Source organism: Hemicordylus capensis, chromosome 1 (assembly GCF_027244095.1).
Source record: "Hemicordylus capensis ecotype Gifberg chromosome 1, rHemCap1.1.pri, whole genome shotgun sequence".
Taxonomy (NCBI): Eukaryota; Metazoa; Chordata; class Lepidosauria; order Squamata; family Cordylidae; genus Hemicordylus; species Hemicordylus capensis.
Genome location: NC_069657.1, coordinates 456125218 through 456145520, shown reverse-complemented (window position 1 = coordinate 456145520; position 20303 = coordinate 456125218). Strand labels below are relative to the sequence as shown.

Genomic DNA, 20303 nt, shown 5'->3' with positions numbered 1-20303 from the left:
GTTTGTGTGAATGACCGTACCTGTGTTCATTTGAAAAGTGAACCTGGATACAGGCCCTGCAAATGCATGGCACAGATAGGAAGTGTATTTGTGAACGGCTGTACCTGTGTACGGATCTATACCTGTGTACACTGTACAGGAGAACCCCATTACTAGCGGGGGTTCCATTGCTCACTAGCACTGTAAAAAATGAAGCTGCGAGGAACGAAGCATCATTCATTCATTCATTCATTCATTCATTCATTCATTCGATTTCTATACCGCCCTTCCAAAAATGGCTCAGGGCAGTTTACACAAAGATATAACAAACAAATAAGATGGAAACCTGTCCCTGATCTAAAAATCTAAAAAGAAACATATTCCCCATTATTTCAATGAGGAAAGGGGGGTTAGGTTCCAGAATGCACAAAAGAGTTGTAAAGAAGCTAAAAAACAGCAAAAGAACCCAGCAAAAACCTACTATAATGTGCTCCAGGGGGTATCCTTGTGCCCAGCAATGCCCCTCCAGACTGCGAAGTGCCCCCCCATGGGAAAAAATCGCTTGAAAATGCTGGTTTTATTAAGAAAAGAGGCGGAAAATGGCAAAAATACCCGCAGAAAAAAGCACTCTACCTTGCTCCATGGGGTATCCTTGTGCCCTTCTTGCACCCATCAATGCCCCCCCAGACTGCCAAATGCCCCCCCAAACTGCAAAAATAGCAGGAGAAAATGAGTTTTCCTCAAATAAACCAGCCACAAAATGGCTCCTGCTGACAAAATGGAGGGCAAAAGTGACCCCAACAGTAACTTCCAGCCCTCTATGAACTGTGGATACATGAGTTTTACCCCTTTAGTATCTGTGGATACTGAAATCGGGTGTCAAAAATAAAATAAATAAATAAATTAGATAAATTAGAAGCTACCACCCACATTTCAAAGAAATTGGCCAAAGGGGTGATATTTAACAACTAGTATTTGTAAGCCCGTTTTAATAACGGGCTCTAGTGGGGGGGGGTGCTGCTTTTGGCCTCACCTTGGGCTGCCGGCGGGGCCAGTGTTCTCGGCATCGGCCGCCACCAGCGGGGCCAGTCCTCTCGGCCGCCGCCAGTGGGGCCAGTCCTCTCGGCCGCTACCAGCGGGGCCAGTCTTTTCAGCCGCTGCCGGCGGGGCCAGTCTTCTCGGCGCGGCGGTGGCCACCGCCAGCGGGGCCAGTCCTTCCTGCCACCGCCGCCGCCTTTCCCTGCTCAGATACAACATGGCCGCCCGTGTCTGGGCTGCCATATCTTCTTCGGCAGTTCTGCGCATGCGCTTCACACATGCTCAGAACTGCCCCAAAAGACACGGGCAGCACGGCCGCACCGCTCCGCGCATGCTCAGAACTGCCCAAAAAGACACGGGCAGCACGGCCGCACACCTAACCATTTTATGGTATAGGATTTTTTAAAAGTCTGTGTGTCTTTAAGCTTTTTCCCATAGGGATTAATGGCGATTTCAGCAGCCCCATAACTCTGAAGGGGGGGCACTGGGGGGGGGCAGAGCAGGTTGTGGTGCAGTGCACATGGGGTGCCAACCACCCCTCAAACCACAAGCCCATGGGGTACTGGGTTTTGTTTTTGTTTTCAGTTTTTGAGGTGTTCTAAGAGTAGATACTTTGGTGCAAAATGATAGTGGATTCTTTGTTCATTCATCATCTTTGGTGCAAAATGATGAATGACCAGAGAATCCACTACCATTTTGCACCAAAGAATCCACTCTCAGAACACCTCAAAAATGAAGGTGCCAATCTGAATCTGGGCAATTTATTTTGTACCCGAATCTGGGCAATTCAGCACATGGGTGATTTGTTCGGTCTACAAATCGCCCGAATCAGTTAGACCTGGGTACAAATCATTTTGTACCTGAATCAATTCTCACATCCCTACTATGCAAGAGGCACCGGAAATTTCCCAAACGGTGACTTCACACAGCTTTGCTACATTTAGGCTGGGGTAGGCATTCATACAGGGAACTATTTAAAGCAACGTCAGGACAGCAACAGAAGGTGCTGTCCATACAACCAATGGCATCATTCAGCTTTGCTCCTGATGGATTGCAGTTACTGCACAGTATATGTATCTTAATAAGTTAGCACCTTTTGCTTAGTTTAAGCCACTTCCTGCCTCAGTAAAGCTGCCCGTCTGGGAAAGTTCCTGGAGCAGCTGCTGGGTTCGAGAGTAATGCAATGTGGATGTATAAGAGCCCCTGGTGGCGCAGTGGTAAAACTGCCGCCCTGTAACCAGAAGGTTACAAGTTCGATCCTGACCAGGGGCTCAAGGTTGACTCAGCCTTCCATCCTTCCGAGGTCGGTAAAATGAGTACCCAGAATGTTGGGGGCAATATGCTAAATCATTGTAAACCGCTTAGAGAGCTTCCAGCTATAGAGCGGTATATAAATGTAAGTGCTATTGCTATTGCTATTGCTATGTTTGCACGGGGAAGGGTGGGGAAAATTTTAATGACCTCTCTGTCCCCTGGAAGCACAATGTGCCACCCAGAAATATGTCCCCAAGGGCTGTGAGACCCTCAGGGACATACTTTCGAGTTGCACAGACTGCTTCCAGAAGAAATGGAGGATGTCAAAATTCACCTCACCCCACCCCTGCACAGTCAGTGCTGTGTGAGACCAACCCATCAGTAGGACAAGAAGTGCTTCTCACACAGCACTCACACTTTCTTTAAACCACGAGATAAAACACCTAACATTTCCATTAAATGGCTCTTAAGATGTGAAATGAAAGCTGCTGTTGCAAGTGCAGAGGAGGTGCCGGGGGCATAGCTATCACCGAAAGGAGGAGGGGTGGGGACAAATGTCCCTGGGCCCCTGAGGGCCAGGGGGCCGGGGAGCAGAGTGGCAGCCTGTTCTTTGCTCTCCCCCTCCCGTGAGGGGGTTGGGGAGCAGGGGCCCATCTTCATTTTTTGTTCCAGTACCCATCACAACCTTGCTGTGCCCACGGATGGTGCCCCCAAGGCTTGGATCAAGCCATCCAAATCCTTTCACTCTCCATCTCTTGACAGGAACACCGAAGGCCCATTCACATGTTAAGAAACTATCACCCACCCCACTCTTTTGTCTCCAAAATCCCTTTTTGCCCTAATCGATTCAGATTCAGATTGATTCAGATCCAAATTGAATCTGGGATAATGCGGGAGGGCAGATTAGGACCCAAAACAAATTGGGGGGATTTGGTTTGGGTACAAATCAAATCAAAAAAATCGATTCATGCACATCCCTATTATATAGTGCCCACACTTTGTTAGGATATCCGCCATTTTATTTTGCATCTTGGATTTTGTCTACATTTGTCTGTAATTTCTATACATCAGATTTCAGAGTGCATCTTCTCATAGATTCTTCATATTGTAAATACTTTTTAACTCTTTACATTTGTGTATTTGTTATACACTTTAAAAAGAAAAACAACATTTAAAATGTGATTGTATTTTGGTTGCTCAGAAAAAAGTGTAAATGAAAAAAAAATGCGCTTTTTCACATCCAAGAACAGTTCTTGGCCAAATTATTGCTTTTGCCTCCACCAACCTAGAGATCTAGACATTCTCCAGCAGTTGTTTGTGCTCTAGCAGTGAGGGGAAACTTCTACAGCCTTTTCCACCGGGGTCTTTAATTTTCTTTGTTCCCATGGTTGATATCTGGTGGACCTTTTGTCTTTCCTATGTCACAAAAATCTAACACTCCTTCCTTCCTTCCAGTACTTTGTTTTCGACTTCCACGTGCCTCCTGACGTTATGTTCGACAAAATCGTCAAGCTATCGGTAAGCGAGATTCTCCACTTTCCTTTCTTTCCCTTCTTGGGATCTTTCCAGAAATGGCCTCTTCTGAGAGAGGGAATTCTTCATACTTGAGGAGAGAAATGCAGCAGCCCTGAGAATGATGACTATTTATATATCGCTCTTCAGCAAAAGTTCCCAAAGGGGTTTACACAGAGAAATAAAAATAAATCAATTAAGATGGTCCCCTGTCCCCAAAGGGCTCACAATCTGAAAAGAAACACAAGGTAGACACCAGCAACAGATACTGGAGGGATGCTGTGCTGGGGATGGAGAAATAAAGAGAATCACCACTTAAATAAAGAGAATCACCACTTTTAAAAGGTGCCTCTTGGCTCAGTTAGCAAGGGACCAGAGAAGGGTGTGTGTGTGTGTGTGTGTGTGTGTGTGTGTGTGTGTGTGTGTGTGTGTGTGTGTATAACTGGCCACTTCCTCCACACCCCTCCCCTCCTTGGCAGAAAGAGCTGACCCTCTGCTCCCCCAAAAGCCCAGTGATGACACTTTTTGCTGTCTAACGTAGCCTCCCCTCCTCCATCTCTGCCACCTGCTCCCTCAGGGCTGGATCAACGTGTCTTCCTCTCCCTGTCCTGCTTGGTCATGTTTCCTGGTTGCGTGGTATGGATGGCTGCCTACCATGTTAAGATCAGGGTGCAATACTAGACCGGAATATGCTCGGTTGGACCGGCCCAGGGAACTCGGGCTCCCAGTTCTGCCTCTTTGGGTGTGAGGGGACCTGCTGTCCTGGCTGTGCTCTCTCCATGCCCATTGATCTTCCCATTCAAAAGGCTGCAGCTGGATCCAAGACTTGCCTCCTGCCAGAGAGCAGCCCTTCCACTCATTCACAGAGATCTCCCTTACCCCCTCTGTCTCCCTTCAGGTCATTCACTCCAAGAACCTGCTGCGCAGCGGGACCCTGGTGGGCTCTTTCAAGATGGACGTAGGCACTGTGTACAGCCAGTCCGGTATGCAGCGCAAATGGGCTAAAGCTAAGGTGGGGCTGGCAGAACTGGACTCCTGGACTGGGTCCCAGAGCATGGTCTAAGGGCACACAAGGCAGCCACCTTGCTGAAGCTAAGCAGGTCTTGGTGTGGAGGTCTTGGAGACCCATGCATGCCATCTTTGGGGATTGGCTCTAGTAGCTCAGAGGTAGAGTATCTGCTTCACATGCAGAAGGTCCCAGGTCCAGTCCTCCAGTCTTTGGCGGCATCTCCAGGTAGGGCTGGGAGAGACTCCTGCCTCCAAACTTGGAGGGCTTGCCAGTCAGTGTAGACAATCCTGAGCCGGATGGACCAAGAGTCCGACTCAGTAGAAGGCAGCTTCCTGTGTTCCTAGTGGTGAGAGCTGCTGAAGGAGCAGGAGGCGTTTTGTTATATTCAACCATATACATTTATTTATCTTGTTATCCTGCTTCTTAATTCTTCTTTATGGGTGACAGCCAAAACAAGTAGATGGAATTGAGCTGAATTACTATTATTCATTCATCCATCACATTTATATGCCGCCCAGACTTTTGTCTCTGGGCAGTTAACATAAAACAATTAAAACACATATAAAAAGTTAAAACAATTCAACACTTTAAAATCAATCACAAAATTAAAACCAACCAATTCTAAAAGGCTGAGAAAGCTTGGTTATCAGTCATTTCTCTGCTCCTGGGTGACACATGCACAAGTCAGTGACTGCCTTCCTGACTAATTACTAGAGGGAGTCCTATTGAGATCTTGTAGCCCTTAGAGAAACTCCTGAGTAAGAAGATGGAGTCCTTTCCTCAGGCTGGCAGCCAGCTAATCAGTAAGAATGATGAGCGGCCTCCAGGTGCCGAGTTAGTCATGAGGATTCAGCCCCATTGGAATCCAGTTAGTCATCATCATCATCACTTCTCTCATTGATTTCAGTGGTGCTTAGTCATGGCTAACCAGTCTGGATCCTACCCAGCGACTGAAATCTATACAACGTGTCTGCTGACATCCAGACTAATGAAACACTCGCACAGTGAACAAAGTTGCTCTCCTGCAAGACGCTCACATCAGTAGCAGCTCATCCGAACGGGGGGGGGCGCCAAAGGAGGCCGCTTGGGTTGCTCCTCTCTCTCTCCTGCCCTCCCCAAGAGTGACGCTGCCTGAAGGCTGGCCACTCCTTAGGTAGGACTGCATGTTTAACCACGCAGCTCTACCTGACAAATGGCCAGTCTGCAGACCGTGTGGCTCCCAGGCAGGGTGGGAAGAGAGAGAGGAGCAACCTGAGCTGTCTCCTTTGGTGCCCCCCCCCCGCCCGGCACATACTGGATCACAAGAGCATGTGAAGTCACGGGGATTATAATACTGCGCTGCTGAGCACTTGTGCAAAGGCTTCTTGCAAAATATATGAGTCATGTCACAGGTTGCACGTCTTGTTGAGCTAGTGCAAGCAAATTTTCACTAGTGCACCACTGGTCTGGAGTGCAAACTGCAGATTTAGGGCAACCAGCTAGCCACTTTTATGCAAGGGCTTGGTTAGTCTGCACGTCAGCCACTAACAGTAAAAGGTTAAGACATATCCCATGCAGGTTAGAATATGTCTGTCCCAAAAGGTCTTGTTCTTCTGCAGCAGCTCCTCTGAAAATGCCCCTCTGCCCGGAAGGCCTGGCAGGGGTTCTCATGGCCTCCCTTCCCCTCTCCTCACAGAGCACCAGTTCTACCACAAGTGGGCCATCTTGTCAGACCCTGAGGACATCACGGCTGGCCTGAAAGGCTACCTGAAAGTCGACATCGCTGTGGTGGGCAAAGGAGACAACATCAAGACTCCACACAAAGCAAATGAGACCGACGAAGACGACATCGAGGGGTGAGGAGGAGGAGGAGGAGGAGGAGAAGGAGGAGGGGCCAGGCTTGGCCGTCTTCCCCACTTATGATTTGAAAGGAAATCTCCAGGTACTCTGTAGGAGGAAGCCCCCTTCAGCATCCATAGAAAAGTGGGGAATATGTTTTGATATGAATACGTTCTTTTTTCTTTAAAAAAAAAATCCTCAAATTTCAGAACTGGGGGGAAAGGCCCCCTGATTTAATCTAGGCCAGGATTCACTGTCTTTGAATGCCAGGGCTCATCCATGGAAAATGTGGAATAATTCTATGGCGCAGAAATGCCTCCAAATATCCACAGAGCACTTAGTCTTTGCCATCAAGTAACCCGAGTCAGGCATCCATCGCACAGGATGGGGCCTCAGTCATTCTAGTCATTGATTAGACCAAGGACGCTCAACCTTGGATCCCCAAATGTTGTTGGACTACAACTTCCATCATCCCCAGCCACATTGCCACACTCCACCGATTGTGGCTGGGAGTGATGGGAAGCATAGTGCAGCAACATCTGGGGACCCCAAGTTGTGAGCCCCTGGGTTAGGCCATGAAGCAGAGTGCATCCACACACACACACCCCACTTCCAGCCTGCCGTTTTCACTCACTCCTGAGTTTTGTCTTTCAGGAACTTGCTCCTTCCAGATGGAGTTCCCGCAGAACGGCAGTGGGCGCGCTTCTATCTCAAGATCTACCGGGCAGAAGGGCTTCCACGCATGAACACCAGCCTCATGGCCAACGTGAAGAAGGCCCTCATTGGGGAGAACAAGGATCTGGTAGACCCTTACGTCCAGGTGGTCTTTGCAGGACAGAAGGTATGTGGGGGTGTTGAGAGATCTTGGGGGACCAGGACTGGCAGCTGCAGCCTGGACCATGCAAGGCTCTTCCTTATCTACCTAATGAAACAATCAGACACTAACATTTATTTATTTATTAGAAACATTTAATATACCGCCCACTCCAAAGACTCTGGGCGGTGTACAAAAACATACAGAGCAAGACAGCATTAAAATTACATTCTAAATTAAAAACTAAAGTAACTAACAAAAAGAAAAAACCAGAAAGGTAAATTACGGGGTAAAAGCCTGGCAAAAAAGAAAAGTCTTCAATAGAGATTTAAAAATCAATAAGGAAGGAGCTAAACGAATCTGAAGGGGAAGGGAGTTCCAGAGAAGTGGGGCAGCAACCAAAAAGGCCCTTTCATGGGTCCGAGCACCCTGAACCTCTCGGAAATCAGGGACCAAGGAAAAGGGCCATTTGAGAAGATCTGACCGGACGGGATGTAACTGGATAGGAGAGGCAGGTCTGTAGGTAGAGAGGCGCCAAACCCCGCAAGGCTTTGAAGGTCAAAACCAAGACCTTAAACTGAACTTGGTGGCGAATAGGCAACCCTAACATGGGAAAACATACCTGTTTTCAGCTCTTGAAAAAGAATCTGCTTCTGGCTCACAAAATATATAAATAAATGAGGACGGAATCTAAAGATGCAAATATATATTTCCCTCCTCTAGAGTATATTAAGATGACTGCTGGACTTGCTCCAGTTCTGGAGTGTTGCCTTTTGCCTCCCTGGCCTTTGAAGTAGTCCACAGGAGGAAGCCACAGGCGGGCCTCCTTCTGCCTCAAAACTGGCTGCAGAATCCCTGCCAAACCTGTTTGATTGCCAAAACAAGTAGCTGCATTTATATCCTGCCACATAACCTCAAAAAGGGCATGGCATTTGGCAGGACATTTGCAACATTCTGCACCAGAGCTGAATCCGAAGGTGGCCTTCATTTTATTTCTTTATTTATCATATTTATAGACGGCCTGCTACCTATGTGTATCTCTAGGCAATGTACAAAATTTAAAACACAACAAATATTAAACAAAGTAAAAACAAAACAATTCCTCAGAATAAAAACATAAAAAAGTTATTTTGAGAGGGAGCATATTCCAAAGCCCCAGGGCAGCCACAGAGAAGGCCCAGTCCTGAATCGCCACCAAACGAGATGGTGGCATATGTAATCGGACCTCCCCTGACGATCTTAGTAGGTGGCAGGGTTCATGATAAGGAAGGAAGGTGCTCTCTTAAGTACCCTGGACCCAAGCTGTTGAGGGATTTGTGGGTAATAAACAGCACTCTGTATATCATTCAGAAACCTATCAGCAGCCAGTGCAGTTCTTTTAAAACTGGTGTTATATGGTCATTCCAGGTTGTCCCAAAGACCAGTTTGGCTGTCGCACTCCGTATGAATTGTAGTTTCCGGACTACGTACAAAGGCAGCTCCACGTAGAGTTCATTACAGTAGTCAAACCTGGAGGTTACCAGCACATGCACTATTGTTTTAAGCTCATTTGCCTCCAGAAACAGGTGTAGTTGACATATCAGTGAAGCTGATATAAAGCCCTCTAACCTGTGATTACTGAGATGTATTTATTTTTAAAATGCGTGTGCCACCTTCCTGCCAAATGACATGCAAGGCAACTTAACAAATTCAGAAAAACACCAACAATACAAAAAGAGAAGAGCAAACAGAATAAAAACATCCCTTTAACAATAGATAAAAGCACCATTAATAAGTTCAGCAACCTGTAAAATCACCTGCAGATCAGACGTGGCCAATAAGCACAGCCAAAAGCTGTAATATATTAATTTAAACTATCAAAACCAACTACTCAAAGTCCAGTAGTTGGACTTTACCTAATACCTAAAACTTTGAATGCCAGGATCGACTTTACCTAATACCAACTTTAAAGTTAAAGGTGTGCCGTCGAGTCAGTGTCGACTCCTGGCAAGCACAGAGTCATGTCTCTTTCTTTAGTAGAATACAGGAGGGGTTGACCATTGCCTCCTCCCATGCAGTATGAGATGATGCCTTTCAGCACCTTCCAATATTGCTGCTGCCCGATATAGGTGTTGCCCATTGTCTGGGAAACATACCAGCGGGGATTCGAACCGGCAACATTTTGCTCACTAGGCAAGTTACTTCCCTGCTGTGTCATTAGGTGGCAACTTGTGGCAACAATATTATGTGTGTGTGTCCCCGCCATTTTTGTCTTAACGAATGTTTTACTTTGTTTTTATTCTGTTGTAAACCGCCCAGAGACGTAAGTTTTGGGCGGTATTAAAATGTTTTAATAAAAATAAAATAAAATAAAATAAAACCTTAATATAAGTAGCAGGAGGGGCGTTGGACAGACCTGCCCTAAGAGGGAGTTGCATAGTCAGAGCAGAAGCACAGAAAGGGGCCCCTGTGCAGTCCCCAGCTGCCTAAGCTCCACAGTTGGAGAGGGGCCTCCGATGACCCCCTCACCTGGCAGGCAGGTTCCCATGGAGCACCCAGCCTGACGGCCTAGCTCCCTCCCTTTCCATTGGCCTCCTCTCCTTATTCAGGGGAAAACGTCTGTCCAGAAGAGCAGCTACGAACCCTTTTGGAACGAGCAGATTGTCTTCACGGAAATGTTCCCCCCACTGTGCAAGCGGATCAAGGTCCAGATCCGTGACTCTGACAAGGTCAACGACGTGGCCATCGGGACCCACTTCATCGACCTGAGGAAGATCTCCAATGAAGGAGACAAAGGTAAGGTCAGGAGGAACGGAGTTCATCTTCAGACTGCCAGCAACTGCACATGCCTCCAGTTTGCATTCTCTTTGGCTGGAGAGAGACAATAGGCTGGTTCCCACGATTCTAATAAGGGTGGGAGAGGGAGCTGTGTGAACTCCCATTTTCTGATTAGGGGTGTGAGGAGAAACATTAAAATCCTCACACAGCAGAGTATGCTCTGGTGGTAAAGAAGTTTAGCCCAAGAGATTATCTGGTGACATTAGGTTGAGTCCAAAAAAACAAATAAGATTTACTAAGAAACTAAACATCACTTCCTGAGAAAGAGAGAGAGAGAACAACATACCCAAACAGGCACTAGCCTTCAACAACAACTGAACAATTCTAACTCTAACTGACCATGACAGACCTCTTTCCTCATGCGGTCACTGTGATGCTAAGAGAAAGTGCTTTAGAATTCTTACACACCTTCTCATTGTTTGAGCACCCACCAACAACTCCCATCATTTCTTGCAATGCAAGAAAATAATCTCATGGCAATGGCTTTGTGAGTATATCTGCTAACATCTTCTCCGTTGGGCAGTATTTTGACTTCACGAGACCCTTTTCTTGTACACCACATAACTAATGGAGTTTTTTGTGGGTGTCAATGTGTTTTGTTCTGCATTTTGTCTTTTCCATTTGTGGAAGCAAAATTGCAGCAGGCAACCACTGTCACCTGCCATTATTTCCTCGCGCGCGCCAGTGGCGGAGATGAGTGTGTGCGCCGTGAAGGGCGCATGCGCGCCACCAGCTCTTCCTGCTTTTAAGCTCTCAAGGACAACGATGGGGGCAGGGGGGGCAGGGAGGAACTCTGCCGCCCCAAGAACATTTGGAAAACCACCAGCGCTGGAGGGGGGAGAGCGGCGGGGGGGGGTTTAAGTACTACCACCCCCGCTTAAAGCTACACACTCCCCCCCCCGGGCCAAACCGAACCCCCGGAATTCCGGAGCGGTTCGGAGGCCTTGCACCGAACCATGCACACGACTAGCACAAAACACAATTGTGTAAGAGCACAGATGACCACTAGAGGAACCCAAGTTACAGGTAAGCAACCTGTCGTTTTCTTGTTCAGGCTAATGACTTTCTTCACCAGTCTCAGAGCTCTGGGCCCATAACCCTGTTGAGGGGTGTGAGAAGAAACATTAGAATCCTTACATAGCAAAGTATGCTCTGGTGGTAAAGAAGTCCAGCCCAAGAGATTATCTGGAGACAGTACAAAGATTTATTAAGAAACTAAACATCACTTACTGAGAGCGAGCCACTGAACAACATGCCCGAACAGACACTAACCTTCGACAACCACTGAACAGTTCTAACTGACCAAGACAGCCCTCTTAACATCTCCTCATGCTTCTAGTGGCCCGAAGCAGTTACTGCGGTGCTAAGAGCAATGCTTGAGAATTCTCACTTCTAACATTTTCCAGCCATCCGAGTAAATAACAAGCTAGAAAGGGGAGGAAGTGAATGTTTGCTAAGCAGCAGCTGGGTTGGAGGGTGTTTCATCCTACCTCCTTACAGAGCTGGGAGCAGCTACTGATTAGAACGGAGCCCTCCGACTCAGCTGCTGCTTAGCAGACATCCTGTAGGGGATGGGGATGCTCTGGGGAAGAGCACCTGCATGCTTGTTGCACGCAGAAGGGCTGGGAAAGACCCCTGCCTGCAACCTTGGAGAAGCTGCTGCCAGTCTGTGTAGACAATACTGAGCTAGATGGACCAAGGGTCTGACTCGGCAAAAGGCAGCTTCCTATGTTCTTATGTTCCTACAATCACTTCCTCCCCTTCCTACCGCTTTTTACTCACAGATAATCAGAAAATGGGAGCGCTCCTGAGTGTGGGTAGGATGCCTGATTAGAATCATGAGAACAGCCCTAATACATTTTTTGCACAAGTGAAAGTGGTATGTCAGAGGTCTTGTTGTCCATGGTGTACACGCTCATTTCTGTTGTCCCACTCTTGACTCTAATTACATATTTTTTGCAGGTTTTTAAAAGCATACAGCTGCTGAATTCAGACATAACCGGAAACCAGAGGTCCTTTCACCTCTGGTTTCCTAACCCAAACATCCAAATTCGGGGAAATTGAGTTTGCGGGGGAAAGCGACCTCCCCAAACTCCACTCAGAACCTTTGGTCTGAACCTTTTGTCAGAGTGGAATTTTGCTTTTGCAAACTGCAGTTCTGCGGTGACAGCATTAAATCCAAATGCTGGCACTGCAATTTGGACCCCACGGATCCAGAGTTGAGGGAGGACATTTTTCCCTCATTCCAGCCCAGTTGCCTGTGTGGGCTGCCTTTCTGTCAAGAAGGAAGCCCGCACAGCCAGTTCCCCCACCTCTCTGCAGTCTTGCTGATTGGCCCTGTGGTTCCATGTTACATCTGAATGGGGCCAGCAAATATTTGCTAGACCCAATCAAAGGAGGCGATTGTGAGATCAGTGTTATATGGAGCCAGGGCTCTTTCATACCACCTTCAACATTCTGGGGAAAATGTGCTTTTTCCCCTCTGGCTTCCATCCCGTTTGTTCTGAATCTCACAATCGGTTGTATTCAAAGAAGCGCTAACCACAAACGCTTATTGCCTGGAGCAATATTGTAGCTCCTCATGAAGTTAGGGGGGAAAGGCAGAAGGCTGAATTAATATTCTATGCAGAATTTATATTTGGGCCTCACATTTAGGGTTTTATAAACAAAAAGCAGCAATCAGTAGAATTTTGGTCCATTTCCCACAAATTTCAGCATTTCCAACTCAGCTACTTTGGTGCCATTTTCCTCATGTTTATTTACATTTGCAGGCAGCTAATTTGGTACCTCTATTCTAGTGATTTTTGGCATGGCACCATCATTCTTCCAAAAATCCTTGGGGGAGGCTTATTAGTAAGTGGGTTCAGCAGTGTGGGGCTTTCTTTCTTTCTTTCTTTCTTTCTTTCTTTCTTTCTTTCTTTCTTTCTTTCTTTCTTTCTTTCTTTTCATCTGCCAGAGGAAGCTTCTCTCGTAGTGATGCAAAAGGGAGGAGAGCTGGTGTTGTGGTAGCAAGCATGAATTGTCCCCTTTGCTAAGCACAGTTCACCCTGGTTTGCATTTGAATGGGATACTACATGCGAGCACTGTAAGATATTCCCCTTAGGGGATAGGGTCACTCTGGGAAGAGTACCTGCATGCAGGAGCTTCCAAGTTCCCTCCCTGACATCTCCAGATAGGGCTGAGAGAGATTCCTGCCTGCAACCTTGCAGAAGCTGCTGCTAGTCTGTGTAGACAGTCCTGAGCTAGGTGGACCAAGGGTCTGACTCAGCAGAAGGCAGCTTCCTAAGTTCCTAAGAGGAAAGAAAGGATCTGTTATTATTGCCACTGCTCTGCCACCACTTAGTAAGCCCACCACCCAAAATGTTTAGAGTATTTCACACACCCCAGCCATCCCCCCCCCAGTTTCAGCACCCACTCCCCCCACCACTTTTGAGCCAAAGTTTGAAACTTCAGCCTTTCCACTTGACCCTTTGAGGAACACTCAGTGTCATTTTGGTCTGGAATTCAGCTGAGTGGAAGTGCAGGACTACTAGGGGGTGAAGAAGGCTGTGTCTTCACAGACTGGCAGCAGCTTCTCCAAGGTTGCCGGCAGGAAACTCTCTCAGCCCTAATTTGGAGATGCTGCCAGAGAGGGAACTGGGAACCTTCTGCTCTGTAAGGGAATCTCTTACAGTGCTCACACTTCTAGCCTCCCATTCATATGCCACCAGAGCGGACTCTGGTTCTTGGGCAAAGGGCCTGCAAGTGAAGGGAAGCACCGGGAGTAGTTTCCGCACAAGCGTCTCATTCTCTGGGCTTTGTTTGCCTCTGCCAGGTTTCCTGCCCACGTTTGGGCCTGCCTGGGTGAACATGTACGGCTCCACCCGCAACTACACCCTCATGGATGAGCACCAGGACCTGAACGAGGGCCTGGGCGAGGGAGTCTCCTTCCGTGCCCGCCTCCTCCTCAGCCTGGCTGTGGAGATCTTGGACACCAGCAACCCCGAGATCACCAGTTCCACCGAAGTTCAGCTGGAGCAGGCCATGGCGGTCACTGATGTAAGTTCCATCTTTCCCCCAGATCTCAACTGCTATCTTGGCATCTGCAGGCATTGCATGATTCGTTATGTATCTATAGTTCATTTCCTCGACCACCTTTCATAAAACGTATCCCGAGGCAGTTTATAAAAATTAAAATGCAACAGAACTCCATAAAAAAATCACACTTAGGACAGTAAAATCAGTTAAAACAATAAAACACCGTAAAACACCAACCATGAAAAAGACAAACAGAAGCAGGATTGCTGAGAAACCTGGCCGCTCCTAAGGGGTAAAAGCCTGAACAAATGAAAAGGTCTTTAGTTGTTTTTTTAAAGCAGCCACAGATGTCAAAGAGCAAACACTCACTGGGAGAGCATTCCAGGGCCTGGGGGCAACACCAGAGAAGGCCCTGTCCCACATGCATGACAATTTAGCCTCTCTCAATGTCGGCATGTGGAGCAAAAACCCCTCTGATGGCCTTGTTGGCTGGGCAGACACCTTGGGAGCAGGCAGTCCTTCAAGTACCCAGGGCCCAAATAATTAAGGGCTATAAAGGTACCAACCAGCACCTTGAATTATGGTAGAGGGAGCAGCATCACCATCGTGGGATCTTGCTGCATAATTTCCCCATGGCATCAATTTGTTTGCTTCACTGTGGTGTGATGAATTCCATATCCAACCATGCTGAGGGGAAAAACCTGCTTCTTGGCAGTGGTGCTAGTATATATCTGCCCATCTGGGGAGCCCCATGGGAGTTTCTGTGGGATTTTCGCACTGGATGCCTCTTGGTGCTCATATTCGGCACTCTGGACTTGGGGCTACTAACTCAGCACCCTTCTGATCATGGACTTGGTTTTGGCCTGACATGAGATGTCTGGCCTCCCAGGGATTTCCATGGACTTGGGACTCCATGAGCAGTTGCTTTGCATGCACAAGGACCTTGGTTCATTTTTGGTACATAGGAACATAGGAAGCTGCCATATACTGAGTCAGACCATTGGTCTATCTAGCTCAATATTGTCTTCACAGACTGGCAGTGGCTTCTCCAAGGTTGCAGGCAGGAATCTCTCTCAGCCCTATCTTGGAGTTGCTGCCAGGGAGGGAGCTTGAAACCTTCTGCTCTTCCCAGAGTGGCTCCATCCCCTAAGGGGAAGATCTTGCAGTGCTCAAACATCAAGTCTCCCATTCATATGCAACCAGGGTCGAGGGCAACCATATGCAACTGCTTAGCTAAGGGGACCAGTCATGCTTGCTCCCACAAGACCAGCTCTCCTTGGTATTGCCTTGGTTTTGAAAAAGGGCTAGAAGATCCCTCTGCCTGGGACGTAACAGAGTTGCTGCCATGGGCTAGATGGACTCATGGTTAGACTCCACATAAAGCAACTTCATGGGGTCATATAAGGTTAAATGCTTGACCACAGTCATGGGGCTTCCTAGAAACCCTGACCTTACAGAGGCACAAGAAAACCTCAGGAGGCCCAGCTGACGAGGCAACTGTTGGGTATTTTTTCCCCACTCACAGAACTGCACTGGCAAGATGGAGGAGTTCTTTCTCTTCGGGTCCTTCCTGGAAGCCACCATGATCGACAGAAAGAATGGGGACAAACCTATCAACTTTGAAGTCACAATCGGTGTGTACCAAAGGGGAGCTCTGTAAAAGGGCAGCGCGAGCATTGGGGAGGGGCCTTTGCCTTGCTTGGAGAAAGGCTGTAGCTCCACGGAAGGACATCTGCCTTCCAGTTCAGAAAGCCCTGGTTTCAATGCCTGGCATCTCTCTGCCTGAAACTCTGCTGCCAGTCCGTGCTGACAATACTGTGCTAGGTGGGACCAAGAACCTATAAGTCAACTTTATTTTGACGTAAACTGCCCTGAGCCATTTTTGGAAGGGCGGTTGGAGGGCTAAAGGCCACCTCCAGCCTCAAAGGCAGGATGCCTCTGAATAATACCAGTTGTAGGGGAGTAACAGCAGGAGAGAGGGCATGCCCCTTTCAATTCCTGCCTGTAGGCTTCCAGCGGCATCTGGTGGGCCACTGTGTGAAACAGGATGCTGGACTAGATGGACCTCCTTGGGCCTGATCCAGCAGGGCTGTTCTTATGTTCTTATGTATATAAGTCAAATAAATAAACAAACAAACAAACTTCCTATGCTCTTCCTGCAGCAGGGTCACTCATAGCCACTAAATTATTCAAAAATTCAAATGGTGGGGCGGGTGCAGGAGGGGGGAGTGCAGCACGTGGGCGGCAGTGGTCTTAATAAAACATACGTCTTTTCTATATTGTGAGAGTGTTTAATTTTAATGAAAATTAGATCAGATGGTTCACCTGAGCCAGTGGCCAGTGCCCAAAGCGAAACACCTGAAATCAGAACAGTCACCAGGAGTGCTACTTAGAAGCAATGCTTTTTCAGAAACCAGCAAGAAAGACAGGGGTCTTACTTATTTGCAAGGCTTTATTTCAGAATCCACTGTTGTCAGAATAGTAGGCAGGGATATTTATTTAAACAGGGATATTTATTAAAACAGGGATATTTATTTATTTGTTTGTTTGTTTGTATTACATTTCTATACCACCCAAAACTTGGGCGGTTTACAATTAAAATTTAAAACATCAAATCAGATAACAATTAAAATCATTTAAAACATTAAGAATTTTAAAACATTTAAAACCCAGTATTAAAAAAAATAGAACCATTAAAAAATGATATTCAGTTTTTCAATATTCAAGCCATATTCAGATGGCTGAAGGTGCCTAGACTTCTAGTGAAATCTGAGGACCCCATACAATCTAATACAATTATTTTTATACCTTAAGTGACAATGGTTGTTTACTGCTTTCTTACTGGATCTCTGTGGCTTAAATTTTTTACTATTTCTCCCCAACTTTGTTACATCAGTGAGCAGAAATGTCTGTGGTTATCTGTTTATCTGTTCTTCTGCCTCCATATTGAAATTCGACCACAACCTTTTTACCACTTCTCGGCACAATAACAGTAAAACATGACTGGGAAGAAGCAGCAAAACATTGGCCAACCATCTTATAGCTGCTAATCAGGCCTGTGCTAAAGTTTAGTCAAGCTAAAAACTCTACATAGAAGAACATAAGAAAAGCCCGGTTGGATCAGGCCCAAGGCATCCTGTTTCACACAGTGGCCCACCAGATGCCTCTGGGGAGCCCACAGGCAGGGGGTAATGCCATGCCCTCTCTCCTGCTGTTGCTCACCTGCAACTGGCATTTAATGGTATCTTGCCTCTGGGGTTGGAGGTGGCCTGTAGCCACCAGACTAGTAGCCATTGATAGACTTGTCCTCCATGACTTTGTCTAAGCCCCTTTTAAAGCCATCCAAGCTAGTGGCAATCACCATATCCTGTGGCAGAGAATTCCATAAGTTAATTATGTGCTGTGTGGATAAGTTCTTCCACTTGTAGGTCCTAAATTTCCTGACTTTCAGTTTCATGGGATGACCCTTGGTTCTAGTGTTGTGAGAGGGAGAAAAAATAGCTATTGCTATTGCCAATATCAATAATATCTATTGATATTACTCAATAGCTATTGCCAATACTGCTTCTAATAACCAGAAATTGCACAATTAAACCTCCAGCAATAGTATATACAATGCGATTTCAATGCATGCTAGTGGTTTGCACAATTAAGTTGTGCGCGTGATTTGAGTTGTATAGCTTCAGAATTTGGGAGGTTTGTTTTGGTAAAGGATATGGCTTTAAAAAAAATTGAACTGGAAAAATTTGTGGAAAATATTCGCATGCAAATTTCCCCCTCGTTTGCATAATATTTGCATTGATTTTTTTCTCAAAGAAATCATTACACAGGTTTTTCTGATACCCTAAACCTGATTTGCATGTTGTTCGACCTATGTATACAGTAAAGAAACACTTCCACCATTCTATCTACCTACCTACCTGCCTATTTATTCCTCCCCACTGCATCTCAGTGTTTTTCAGGTAGCTAAGTTTTAGAAATGGAAAATTTTCCACATATCAATTAAGTATGGGAAATAATTTTCTGGGAAATTTTCCATTTTGGCATTTTTTTGTGGAAAATTTTCCACCCCACGTCTCTGGTTTTAATAAAAAAGTATGGCCTGGAGTACCAGAGCATCACCTTTGTTTACAAAGGCTGAACCAAAAGTCAAACATGGTGGGAAGTTATAGCTGGTCTCTGTGGGGGGTGGAACCAGCAATCCCCACCCCTTGGGAATATGCCCCATTGAATTCAATGGGAACTGACTCTATTCCCAGTGGGAGGGCAACTGCCCCCTCTTGTGCCCCTCTGGATGTCCGTAGGTTGTAGTGAAAGGTTAAGGTGGGGTGAATATGGCCCTGGGTTACTTTTTCCCAGTACCACCTTAAGTGGCGCAGCGGGGAAATGCTTGACTAACAAGCAGAAGGTTGCCAATTCGAATCCCCACTGCAACTCACCCATGCCATGAGTTTGGTTCCTTGTCTGGTAACCAAAGTGGCCACCATCTTTTTCCAACTGAAAATGGCTTGGAGAGCTCCCTGTCTCCAGGTACCCTTAGCTCTGTGGAAAAGGCCTCAACAGGTTTCATAGGGGTCCTCATGCTTCCCATATTCCAGAATCTTTACAATTGGCCCAAGCCTTTGGTTGCCCCTCCCCCTGAATGTTATTTTTTTCACCCAAGGCAATTATGGCAATGAAATTGATGGGATGTCCAAACCCATCATCAAGAGGAAGAAAGATGGTGGGGATGGCAATGAGGAAGAGTCAGAACTTCTGCAGAGTGTGAGTGACGAGGAAGACGCTGATGACGGGGAGTTTATCTCCATCTCCACTTCTGCACCAATGAAGCCTTTGATCACTGACAGGCAAGTGAGCTCAGCTGGTCCCGGGAGTGTGAGGAATCCTGTGAGGAGGAAGAGGCCAGCGTCCTTGGGTGGGCTTTCGCTTGCATTTGGGGGATCCTCTCCTGTGGGTCTAAGAGGGGGGCAAAGATTACTGGTTCCTGCAGGGGGTGGTAGAAACGCAAGGACAATTTTGAGTGGCATCGGTTTGCCTATTTCGTGTGCACATTGAGGTAGATAAGAGCATCGGAAGGAGTCAGTCTGGGTCAGACCAAAGGCCAGCATCCAAAGCTCAACAGCTCTCAGCCATGAACCTCAGGAAGCCCACAAAAGGGGCATGAAGACAACAGCCCTCACCCATTGTTTTGTGCCCAGACTTAAAGGCTCACTTTTGCCATGGTGGTGGGTGGCCACTGACAACCTATTTTGAGCCATCTAAGCCCATGGCTTGGCTAGCACTACATCTTGTGGCAGTGAATTCTGCAACTGATCCTCCCAGGGACTTTTTTGTATGGGGCGGTATAGAAATGCACTAAATAAATAAATAATCCACGTGGTGTGGTTGTTTGTTTTCATCCCACTGATGCTGTATCATCTGCCCTGTTCAAAAGTCTCAGGCTAAGTAACAGCAACTGCACACAAAGGGACTCCCAATGTTGTACCTTTTTGTCCACCACAACAGGATTGTTATCTTTGGTAGGGGGCACTCACAGATGTCTAGAACATGGGTTCCCAATCTTGGGTCCCCAGGTGCTTTATAAACTACAACTCCCATCATGCCCAACCATAAGGGCCACTGAGGCTGGTTATGATGGGAGTTGTAGTCTGACAGCATCTGGGGACCCAAGACTGGGAACTCCTGGTCCAGAATAAAGATAAGCACCCTGGAATGACTAAAATTGCTAATAAAGGATCGAGAGCCCTGAGACACCTTGAATAACATTACTCCCTTCCCTGCCTCCTTCCACCCACCCACTCATCCATCCCAGGTAATTGCTACTCTGTCTTCAGGGCACAGGGTATTCTTCATACAAGAGTTTCTTCTGTTTATTCTCACAACAGTCCCGTGATTTAGGCTGAAATGAGTGTGACGTGTTCCAGGCTATCCACTGAGGCTGAAGCGGGATGTGATATGGCTGGCCTGGAATTCTGGACCTCATGCTCCCTAACCTGAATGTGGGCACATCCCCATTTTCAGGGGAGAAGCAGCAGGTGGGCAAGA

The 20303-nt window shown here is 47.0% G+C and overlaps 1 protein-coding gene across 17 annotated transcripts in view; it reads left to right on the top strand.

Moving 5' to 3' along the window:
• OTOF (otoferlin) overlaps nt 1-20303 on the top strand; it is a 231503-nt gene that overhangs the window by 140106 nt on the left and 71094 nt on the right. For all 17 annotated transcript variants that reach the window (XM_053249912.1, XM_053249855.1, XM_053249883.1 and 14 more), the window contains 8 exons: nt 3727-3789; nt 4682-4766; nt 6468-6627; nt 7265-7451; nt 10013-10199; nt 14056-14279; nt 15784-15892; nt 18922-19105. In XM_053249912.1, the coding sequence (XP_053105887.1) occupies nt 3727-3789; nt 4682-4766; nt 6468-6627; nt 7265-7451; nt 10013-10199; nt 14056-14279; nt 15784-15892; nt 18922-19105 (1199 nt within the window). The remainder of the gene's footprint in view (nt 1-3726; nt 3790-4681; nt 4767-6467; nt 6628-7264; nt 7452-10012; nt 10200-14055; nt 14280-15783; nt 15893-18921; nt 19106-20303) is intronic.